At 35.2% G+C, this 12,529-nt stretch overlaps 1 protein-coding gene across 1 annotated transcript in view; it reads right to left on the bottom strand.

Moving 5' to 3' along the window:
* Positions 1-2,540: 2,540 nt before the first annotated feature.
* LOC134540438 (obg-like ATPase 1) overlaps positions 2,541-12,529 on the bottom strand; it is a 114,245-nt gene continuing 104,256 nt past the window's right edge. The window contains exons 10-11 of the mRNA XM_063383188.1: positions 6,044-6,166; positions 2,541-3,298 (exon numbers count right to left, since the gene is read on the bottom strand). Of these exons, the coding sequence (XP_063239258.1) occupies positions 3,188-3,298; positions 6,044-6,166 (234 nt within the window). The 3' untranslated portion in view covers positions 2,541-3,187. The remainder of the gene's footprint in view (positions 3,299-6,043; positions 6,167-12,529) is intronic.

The raw sequence follows: 12,529 nt of genomic DNA, 5'->3' as shown, positions 1-12,529 counted from the left end.
TGAACGAAACTCTATGAGTCATAAAATTCAACCATCACAGTGGTGTGATACACAGCTAATCTCTAAAACATTTCGTGAAAAATACATGATCCTAGAGTTATGATGGTTTAATTAACTTTGTGTTGGTTACTAAAATATTCATAAGCTCCCACTAACTGTTCGAAAAATATGAAAACTCAGTTACACTAAGTAACCACAAATTGTTCTCCAGCTCAAACGTCCCAGTAAACAAGTATTTAGAAAACTTTTGTCTACATTCTTAAATTTTTACACTCATTTCCAGTATTGTTAATAAGGGCAAGTTTCGCCACATCAATGGTCTACTGCAATGGTGGTCAAATTTTAAGTAGTGTGGACCACTTAAAAAAATTAACAATCCAGCAGGCCAGTCTGTTTTCCTGTATGGTCTTTTATGCATCAGTAACCACCACCCTCTTTACCTTATTCCCCTTGATATTACGCAACTGAGCAATATATAATTAAAATTTTTATTCATTGATTATCACAATTCCATAAATGTTGACTGTATCTAGAATCAGAGAGCACTTTATTTCAGGTCTTGGGCAAAAAAAAAAATCCAGTGAATTTGGAGGGCTTCAAGTAATAGGGATCTCTAGATCACATCTCAACTGCAGCAAAACTGGCTTGTGACATTAATGCTGTTAGTTACAGCAGATCATCATACGAAATTTACGCAAATTGGCCAATGGCCAGTCAACTTGGAGACATTTCTCCACTTTGAGTAAAGTTATGTCTACAGTTAGTTATATATTTAACTGCCTTTCCACGAAGCTTATTATGCACACACTGAGGTGCCATTACCCACAAGAGAATGTAACTAAGGGCGGTATTCCAAGACGTTCGTGTAAGGTAGCAAATAAGCACTGCCGTTTTTGAGATAAAACCGTAACCTAACTTGCGGGCTGTATCGCAGAACGTATCCAAACTGAATCCCAATAAGGAAACAAATCAGCAACAATTTTAATACACGGTGCTTTGTGCGGGGCTGGAAACTGGTTTCAAAGCATTCTAGCGGATGTTTTTCAGCCATCGATACAATTGCTACGGCAAAAATTACTCTAAAGATAGCAGCACCAACGCACAAAAATAGAACCACTTTTCTAATATTCCCAAGAACTTTTAAAGTTGAGATTATTTCTTGTTATGACCATTAGAGTACAAAATATATTCCAAGGATAGTTTCTCTATCATAAAGTTTAATTTGGCACATAAAATGCTTGGTACGTACTGCGATGATCACTAAAATGACTGCATACGAGTTAATGATGCCAGAAATAGGTCCAACAACATGACGAAATCAACAAAAAAAGTGAGCTCTGCAAAAGCACAGAATTTGGGCAGCAGAACGGCCATGGATAAGACACAAAAATCCGTTCCCTAAAAATGAGTGACTGGCCGTGCACTAGGAATGTGGTTAGGGTACAAATGTGGCATAGTGAACACCTGAACCCTTATTTTTGTGTGTTTGAATACCAGCCTATGTAATTACATGGATTAGACATACAAGTGTTTAGATATTTGAATAAGTTGGTTGGGGCTAAACAACTTACACATACATGTTATTCAAATTATTACATTAATTGTAAATATAAAATAATGTGCTGGTTGTTGTGTGGAAATACAAGACTGGAATTCACCCTACTTACCTTACTATACGGTGATCTTGCTGTTAGCTATCTAAATTTCAAGTTTTTTCATAGCAAAACTGTGCTGTTTACTTTATTTATGTTGTGTGATTAGTGTTTTTGCAGTTAGCAATTACATAAACTAAAATAATTTGTAAACTTTGTAATAATAAATTTGTTTTTTGCTTTTCTGTATTTGTATGGCAACATCAAGGTTCAGGTGTAACAAAATTGTAATTAATGCAAAAATAAATGTATACTTGATTTTTTTGCAACACAAAATTTCATGATCATTATAAATTGTGTGAATGTTGTAAAACCATTTGTAAAACTTTCTTTGGTAGGTTTGTGGAAAAGGATTTAAATTTCTGAACTATCCCAAAAAAGATGAAAAAAAAAAAAAAAAAGTTTGCATTAATTAATTCATTTGCAACACCTGCAGACAGCAACTGGCATTTGAAAATATTGTGATGTGTTGCTTACACTAGGCTAGATTTCAAAATGAAACCGTAATTGTGTTCAAAATGTCTTTCAGAATGTGTTCTGCAGAATTTTCCTATGTCAAATATTTTTCTTCCACCTTGAAAGCTGTCCTACTTACCCACTGCATTTTTTTTTCTTTTAACTACTCCATAACAATTTAGAATCAAACAAGTTTGAAATGATAAGGAAAGTCACAGTATACATACTAATGTCAAATTTCAGCTAGAATTTGCAGTCAAATTATAAATTATAAATAATAATAATAATAATAATAACAATAATAATAATAATAAGTAATCTAACTAAATGTTTAACGTGACAAGTAAAGTAAGTATGTACTTAATATCATGCATGCAAATACAGAAGATTTTATTAAACAAGCATAATATAAAACAAAAATTATATTTCAAATTATATTGGCCAAGGTGTTTTATTGTCCTTTTTTACAATTTCCCTGTTCAAAAATATGGCGAGAAAATAAAATAACAATGGTGAGAAATTTTTCCAAAATTCAGAAGTTTTACAACATAAAATTGAAAAGGAAAAAAAAAATGATACACATAACGTGACAACAATATTCTAAAAGTGTAATGCTGCATTTTAAGGGAATCAACAAACAGCAAATATCAAACAGCACACACAAGGCAAATATTTAGTGGGACATATTATTCATATGTAACGGAAATACATAATTCTTATCTTCCCACAATTAAGTATAATGAATCAAAACAACTGAAAATAAAACAACTGCATGTTGTTGAATCCGAAAATAAAAGCAAAGTGGTTGAGACGAATTAAAAAGTTTTTAACCGCTTAAACAAGAAAAAAAAAAAAACTTGAAAAGGACAGTGGTGACTCTGGGATTACATTCGAAAGAACGGGATGACCTGACAACCGAGGTGGAGGGGCGGAGGGATGGAGGGATGGTGGGAGGGAGGGAGGGAGGGAGGGAGGGAGGGAGGACATTCGAACACCCGACCTCAACGGTCGACGCAGTACGTGAACAGGATGAGGTTCAGGTACAAGTGGACAAGCAACGCCAACAGCAGGCCCTCGCATCATTTCTTCTTCGCGTCTTTCAAGCCCGCACCGGCGTTGAACTTGAAGAAAATGATGTCGCCGTCCTCGACCACGTAGTTGCGCCCTTGTTGCCTGTACTTGCCGGCGGCCTGGCGGCAGGAGACACAGAGAGCTCGTTAGCATCAACTCATCACAAAATGTGAAACTGACATTAATAAAATCTTGTTGTGAAGACACACAGAATATGGTTTGACCCATAAATGGCGTACAGAATAGCAGGCACTATCATGGAATAACATAATATAATGCTGGGTTGAAAAAAAAAAGTAAAAAAAAAAATTCTCTACATGGAATTACAAACAATTAAAAATAAAAAAGAGTAAAAAATAAAATAAATATTTTTACACTATATTAATACTTGAAATAATAAATAACAGGTTGTAATGTTGTAAACCTTCTCCCAAGTCTTCCAATAAAGCCGCCCCTAAAGCTAAGCTCGAGGCGTGTACCTGTACCACAAATTTATTATTTGGTCAAGGGTAGATAGTGTTAAAACAAAACAAAAAAAGGGTGAGAAATTTCATGTTTTAAATCCTGAAATGCATCCTTTTTCTCATCACACCATTTAAATCTTACCTCTTTCTTTTTTAGGGTTTTGCACGAAGAAGTGTAATCCTGAATGAATCTGCTGAAATACCCCAAAACCGCCAAAAATCTCACGACTGCCTTAAGGTTTTTCGGCTCAGGAAAATTGACAATGGGAGCAATAGTACCAGTAGCAGTAGTAGCAGAAGAAGCAGCAGTATCAGTGTTAGCAGTAACCATTAGTAGCAGTAGTAGCAGTAGTATCAGTAGTAGCAGTCCCCAGGCCAGCTCTTAAAGTTACCATTCTTATATTCTAGTCTTTGGGTAATGAGTTATTGTTCCATCTTAGACATGGTTGTTATAGAATATTAGTCCACAAGCCGCCCCCAAACTAAACCTGGCATATGGCAAGGACATTAATAATTTTTAAGGTTCTATTTCAAGCCAAATCCGCAAATGTTTTATGTTAATTACTATTGCATCCACACACAGGTCATTTTTATTACATGAACTCCAATGACCCCAATGATAATATTAATTTTTTCAATAATTCAGAATAATCAGTAATATTTCTTGTCTAGGGTCACCTTGTGTTGTGTCATCATGAAATTTGAGGAAATTCAAGCATTGCATTTAATACCTAATGGAACTGTAATTCAATTCTTAGAGATAAGCCCCTACTGTTCAGAATTCTCTGGAATACATATAACCCAAGCAGTGTCTCAATTTTATACTCCTACCATTTAATATGATCACTAATTATAATAACTTTTAAAGTTGAAAGTAAGACAAAACAAAGAACCATACCTTTTTAGTTGTTAAGGTTAGATACAAACTATGGAAAACAAATTGAAAATGTTTTTATACATAAAATTTAATAATGTGGCTCGAAATTCACCACTGGGCATGCAAAAAACATTGTTAGTTGCCACGTTGGAAAAAAAAAAGAACATTAAAATACCCACATTTATACATTACATGCAAGCTATCAATCTTTATTAAGGAGTTTTTACGGATTCTTAGTGAAACTAATTAAAGACCAATTACAGACTTTTTGAGGATATTATGTGGGCATATGAACCCTGTCCCCTCTCCTCTTTTCCCTTGCAGACGTATATGCCAAAAAGCGCAATCCCCATACAATATGCATCCATTTACCAGTGGTATAAAAGCAGGGTTCCCACTATCTTACTTCAGCTAATTTCCCTAGCCATGCTAACATTTTTTCCTCATTTTATAGGTCTATCAGGCAAAATAACAGATATACTACAATACAAATTACTATAAAAACACAATTCGTCAAATACACACATCATGCAAAATTGACTATAATATTTTCTGAATTTTCTGACATAATATACAATTTGCACTGCTATCATTTTGATCAGCACTAAGTATCCAATACTGCCAGTATGATACAGATAATGAATACATTTTTTAAAATTTAACTTTGAAATAATACATTATTGATTTTATCAAACTAAAGACTACAGATATTTTATTCTGCTTCAAATTACGTAATACACAGTTGTTTGTATCCTTAAGTTTAATTAATGCTAGGAAAAGATATGAATTACAAATAGCTAGGGGAAAGATTATGTGTTTTCATTTTTAGGCTAATTACATTTTGAAAACAGGGATTTTGGATTTATTATTTTATTATTTTTTGAATTCTGTTGATTCATAAATATAGCAAATTATTAAACTTATATGACACATGATTTTAGCTATTATATATTGCACATTAACAATAAACTAATTTTTAATAAACATTTTTCATTACTCTGTACAATAAAAATTAATTTTCAAGTATTTGTGTCGTTGAAAAATGTACCAATGGCATAATGTAATGAGTTAATAATAACATGGGCAAGATAAAAAAAAATTACAAACTTTTTACTACATACATTTTGGTACAAATTTCCTGCTAAATAAATTGCATTAAATGAATTTATTACATCAAAAGATAACATTTTTGTGATCTAAGTTAAATTTTGATTAATAATGCTGACTAATTTTATGATTTTAGTTGCATTTTGGTGTCAATTTGTGTATTAACACACTATTCGGTGATATTTCGGTTTTATCGCAATTTACCGTATAATCTTGTCCCTACAAATAGCACATGCATTTATGATTAAGTACACTCAGTTTTTAAGACATTAAGATACTGCATAGTATGACAAATTACTGATACTGTGTTGTACTAATATTTACAACTTTTCTGTGTTTTCCCAGTTTTGAAGACACTTTTTCAAGTTCCTGAGCTTACCCTGTCTGCGGGAATCCTTGTCACAGCCGTTACTTACTTTGCATGCAGCTTCCGAGCCTTCTTCTTTGAAATCGGAATATTTCATTACTTCTGCCATGATGAAACCTTTCTCAAAATCTGTGTGTATTCTACCAGCGGCTTGCGGGGCTTTAGTGCCTTTCTGCAAAAAAAAAAAAAAAAAAAAAAAAAAAAAAAAAAAAAAAAATTGTACACTTGTAACCTTTGGACTAAACTAGCAGCACTCTGGTTTTATAGGTATTAGCATTTTGATGTTCTCATAGCAATATAAAGTTCATTTTTAACTGCAAACCATTAACTTTTTCATCTATGCTTATCCATAATTATAATTTTTAAACTAATAATTACAGATTTTGCATTTAAATTGTTTTATTATTATAAAAATCTGTCCATTGAGCTTAGAAAAACACCAAATACTATTTATACCTTTCTAAACTAAAGAAGGTTTTAATAATGTAAAATACAAACACTTAAATACAATTAATTTATCACATTTGATAACTATTAATTTGTCTCCCAAAATATGATTTCAAATAATGTTACACATATTAAAAGTATTTGAGCCCATTTAAATCTTACTCTTTATGACATACAAACTGTTATTCCAAATTATTTCTGCCAAGAATTAATGCAAATTCTAAGCCAACCAGAATTACTATATTTAATCCCTAAAATGTGATTAAGTACTGCACAAACCAAATCTAGCATTCTGTGGGTTATGTTAATACTAAAAAGACAAGTCACGTTGCATGTTTTTGGAATTTTCTTTTAATCTGAAATATTAGCTACATATCATTTTGCTGTTGGAATTCAGTTTTTATTCTATTAATGATTTTATGGAAGCAAAACTATGCTAAAAATGTATTATTATTATATTATGTACATTATTTTTTTTACTATTATTTTTGTTTATGTGTATATGATTGTACTTAAATGTGTATTCATAATGTTTAATATTCTTGACGAGTCCTATACCTACTACATGTACAGTATAATTGTATATTTTTGTAGTCGACTTGGACAATAAAACTACTATACTACTATCATACTATCCAGCTAATTCATTAAAAAAGAAATTATTTATATGGTTATGTTAACAGATCGCCAAAAACAGGAAAATTATCTCAATTATCAAACGTTCCGTTACAATACGTTTGTAACGGAATGGATACATAGTTGGTGAGCTAGCCGGCAGGCAGCGCGCGGACAGCGCTATAGTACCGCGCGCCACCACGAGATGGCACCAGGCGCTGCGTTCAGCGGCGCGGACAGGCAGGACGCGTGATGGATGCATAGGGAGGAAGAAGCGGGCTTCCCCATGTCGTGAGGGCGGTTGCGGAAGGGGGGGGGGGGGGGAAATTAACTCTCCTCGTCTCAGCAGACCGGCTCGGAGCACAGAGCAAGGAGGGAGATAAAGAAGTGCGACTCTTACAGTGGAAACTGAAACCATGTTTCACGCGACATGTGTCACTATCTGTTGGGCGGGCCCATAACTACCAGCAATAACAAATAAAAAATCGGAATAAAGGTTCTCATACAAGATTTTTTTAGTTAATACGTTTTTTTTTGTTATATTAAGTTATCTCCTTGACGGCGCAAAACTAAATTAGTCGATGCGAAAATACTAAATGCTGTTTTGTAATAAACCGTCATGTAATAAATAAAGGAGTAGGAAGTGCAAAAACTCATTGTATTACACACCACAAAATTAGTGGCTACCTAAATAGAGTGAATTTTCACTGGTTTGTTTGCCTGATAATAGCTTATACATTACTTCTCCTAATAAATTAATGTAGTTATGTCAGCAATATATTATGAAAACTACTATCTAGCGGACGGGCCCATAACTACTTCAAAAAACTAGGTCTCAGTCTCGGTAATTAGTTTCTCCCCCATGGCTCGTAGCGGCGGCTCTACGCGCGCGCGCGCGCGCGTATACACGACTCCTCGGTTGGTTCGGTAACAAGCGTGATTCGTATAAAGCAATCCGTCCGTCGATCACGTGACCTGTGGCCAATCACACGGCCTTAAAAAAATTCCACCCGTCAGTCAAAACCTCAACAAGCTTTATGCTTCCAACGGACAGAAGGATGAAATCATAACCTCAAAAAAATGTCTGAAATGCATTGCCTTTATGGACAGTTTTTTTTTTTTTTCAATTCGTTTAGCTGCTTCCGTATTATGCCTATAAACACGTTCTAAAGTTTGATATTTGAAACAAAAATTCACTGGAGACAAAAAATTCATTAATAACGCACAGTAACGAAAAAAAAATCATTTAAATATTTTAGAGCTAGTTAAATAATTTATAAGCGCTTAACGTACATGATCGTCAAACAAGTAATTCTTCCCAAGGAGAAATTATCTCGAAAATCTAAGACTTATTATTATTAGTTATTTGGCAGCATCTAATCAAAAAATATACATTACGACGGACGTACGGATCATTGTGAATCGGTCTGCTGGTTGATTTGACGGACGGACGAACGCGTCGCAATGTGGAAATGAACTAACAATGGAATTAACAATAGCGTAAAGGGTGCAATGCGATGAACGTTAATATTTTTCTAACTAATCACGTTCGACACATCCATTACACCAATGCGACATAAATGGCGGATGCGACAGACTTCTCAATTATAAATAAATTCTATCAATTTCTATCGCGTCGCAGGCGTGACGTTACTGAAACGAATGCCAGAATTTTTTTTATATGGTGGTTAGTTTTGAGGGTTGGTAAGGGGACGCACCAATACGCCGAAATACCACAACGCCGAACGTACAATAACGCCGAATGCCAAATTGACTACAACGTCGACAGCTAGAAAACGGCTGTGTACCAGTGAATGAAAATAACACTTTAAAATAAATTTATTGACAATTCAGTATGTTTTCATGATAAAGATGAATTAACAAAAGAAGCCCAGCGAGGAATTTTGTTTTCTACTGTTTTACAATTTTAAGTTGCTGGGTTGGTGACGTCTTGCGACCTTCGAGCTCAATTGAAGAAAAAAAAATAACGGTAACAGTAACAGCAGTCATGCGCACAAGATTTAACCGCCATGTTTTCGAACCCACTGATTCACAATTGCGCAAGCTGGTCGTACACATAGGATAGAAATGAATATATTTTATTTCGGTTAACGGACGCATGGCGCAACAGCCAATGAGAGTAGAGTAGGAAGCCATTTTGGCAGGAAGAAAATTTGTAGCATGAAATTGTAGAGATATTACATTGCTTAAATGTAATTTCTGCTTTAAAAATTAATATCATTTAAAAGACACTAGCACTAAAAACTGTGCTCACAAAATGCTGGTCAGATGTCACGGGATTATCATTTGATAGTTAATATAGTTACTTACTAACGCTGCCAACAGATGTCGGATACATAGCGAAATTTCATTGGCTGAAATTAACAGAAAGATTTTAATTGTGAACCGAGCCTTATTAACGACTGTGATTTTCTTGCGTCGGTTTGCGTCTACGTTACTGCGTCGTTACGTTCGCGTGGTTAATAAACCCGGCCTCATGCTGGAATCACAATAACTAGAGACCTGAAAAATTCGCGGGTTCATTTCGTGTTATGCTAAAATTCAAATAATTATACCTTTGTGCTGCTTCTGTCATTGGTTCACTGTTAATCTGGAGGACTGAGGGCCAATTAGAGACCCTCACTCATAGAAGTGTCGAATCACAGGCCACCCAGTCGGGACGACTCACAAGTCAGCAGCCAATGAACAATTGGCATTTGCCCGAGTGTGTAGAGGATATTGGAGTCTATCCTGAAGTTCATTGAACACGCTAATTTTTCCGGTCTCTAACAATAACGCGACGGCGCGATGCGAAAATGGCGACACGACAGCAAAATATCGCATTATCGCATTATCACCCACGCGAACGCCAAAAATAAACGATTGTATATAAAAAATGTTTCTTGCTGTTTCACACGCACCAAACGTAAAACTATCAACGACTGCAGGTTCTTTTTAATATATATGTTTGAGAGAGGAATTACTTAACCGTCAATTGTAACACAGTCAATGTACGCAAACACATTTAAGTGATTTCGCAGACAAATTTAGTAAACAAAACCTAAAAAAACAAAAAAAAAACAATAATAATAATAACAACCGTTACCAAGTAACCAGTTTAACCGTCTTTCGAAAACAAAATTCTGACACGCATTTCATTAACGCCGCGTTCACGACGCGAATGGAAATAGAAAATATTTCCAAACGGGAAGTCCGTCATGTCGGCCATTTTTGTTCGCGCTGACGTCATAGATGTGACAAACTATTGTAGTCACGTTACTGTACCGATGTTAAGAAAAATGTAATCTACGTGCGATATTTTGACTAATAGCTATAACAATTTTAAAAAGTAACAATTGACAAAATAAAATAACTTAAGAAATCTTGAATTATTTTTTAACTTTTATGTTTATAAAAAATAATACAAGATTTTTTAAGATATTTTTGTTTATTAATTTATTAATTGTTACAATTTTTTAAAAAATGTTTAAATTATTCAAAATATCGCACGTATTTAAAGTGACCTAACTCGCACGCACGTCTGCTTTTGTAAGTGATACATTTCCTGTTTGATTTAGTTATTTATTATCCAAGAGTAAAAAAATGAGCAAAAAATTAAAAAATGTGAGCGAGTCTTACAGTACTCATCGGTAAGGAGCAAGTTCGTGTTTTTTCATGGGTCAAATACACATGTCATACGAAACTCAGACACGATTTTCAACGTAGAATTCTTAAAAATAATGCCGAAAGTGATAAGTTTTCAACTACACTTCCTGATGCGAATCTCACGCATTTTCCACACCCGCCGCTAGAATTCGTTGCCGGAGCAGCTACGACTACTATCAAACCATTTTATTAGCAGACCGAGAGTTTAAACTATGTAATGAAACGGCTCCGATAAATGCGAGAAATAAAAAAATATATAAAAAAAAATACTAAACCACCGGCTTTGTAACCCTCATTTTTTCGACGAAGAATTTTATTGAAATACTACTGCCCATCTTGTTAAAAAAAATCCATCAAACAGTTAATGGTATAAAGTTTAACCTTTGTCTTTGTGAACGTTGGTTTCGCGCCATCCGCCACAGATGGCGACACCGTGGTCACACATTTCCGTCGCGTGCATTCACGAACGAAATTACTCGCACCAAATGCCGTGCACAGAGAGCTAAATCTCAACTGAATAGATATATATATCTTCTTAATATATATAAATCCAGTGTCCTGATGTTTGTTTCCAGTGAACTCTTCACCAAGTCAACCGATTTCGATGAAAATTGGCATTTATGTGTAATTTTTTCCAACTTGAGAGATAGGATAGTTTTTATTTCGATTAATGGTCTTAATAATTTATAATTAATAATAAACTGATTATTAAAGTTGATTGGTGTTATTAATCGTAAGTTTCAAAAGTCTCAAACAGATGGCGCCTTAAATCAGTTTTTTTTTACAGACAACTGTTGTACTATCTGGCATAAATATCTCATAGATGGCGCTACGTTTCAATTCAAATTTTATTTTTCTCCATGTTGTGCACATTTTCGTTGATCAATGTACTTACTACGTAACCTCGCTTTTTTTTAATATTATTTTTGATTTTATTCTCATGTGTTTACAATTAATTATTGATATCTATCTTCAGCTGTCAATCTACATTATAAGTAAAGGTAATCAGAGTATTTAATGATAAAATAGAATTATAGAATTGAAAACGTTATGTGTTGAATCTGTGTTAAATTTTGTCTTTTAAATCCTTTCTAAATCACTAAGCCACAGCAACGCGTGGCCGGGTCTGCTAGTGTGTATGTATATATATGTATATATATGTATATATGTATATATATATTCAGTTGAGATTTAGCTCTCTGTACACAGCATTTGGTGCGAGTAATTCGTTCGTGAATGCATGCGACGGAAATGTGTGACCACGGTTCTGCTCCACACGACGACGCACGGGCATGGACGCCAGCGACTGAGGCCTGGGCGGTCACGCGTCCGGCCGGGAGACTTCTAGAAGCACCCCTACCCCCTCCCTCCAATCAACCCGAAAACCCCGGGGGGCCACGATTTTAAACAAAAAAAAAAAAAGGGTTCGTTACCCCGGACACAGTATAAAACCCCCCCGAAGGCGCCCGAAGAAGAGCGCGGGAGAGCAGGACGCTCGGAGTTTTCGGGACAGGGACGCCATTTCTCATGCAAATCATAGAGCAGTGACGTCCCGCCCCCCCCCCTCCAACGACGAGAGAGGGGGGGTTCGAAGCGGTCGCCCCGAGACGAGGGGGGGGGGGGAGAACGTTCCGACGGGGCGTGCGCGCACGTGTGGAAGGGGGGGGGGGAACAATTTTGGAAATTCAGAACGCACCGAGGGAGAATGGGGAAGATGGCTGTTGGTAAGATGAAGAGAATATTGGGGGGTGTACAGAAAAAAAAAAAGGAAGGTGGAGGGAGGGACAGAATCTCTAATCTTCCCGTG

This window comes from Bacillus rossius, chromosome 16 (assembly GCF_032445375.1).
Source record: "Bacillus rossius redtenbacheri isolate Brsri chromosome 16, Brsri_v3, whole genome shotgun sequence".
Taxonomy (NCBI): Eukaryota; Metazoa; Arthropoda; class Insecta; order Phasmatodea; family Bacillidae; genus Bacillus; species Bacillus rossius.
Note: the sequence above shows the minus strand (reverse complement) of the source record. Positions and strands in the feature narration are given on the sequence as shown.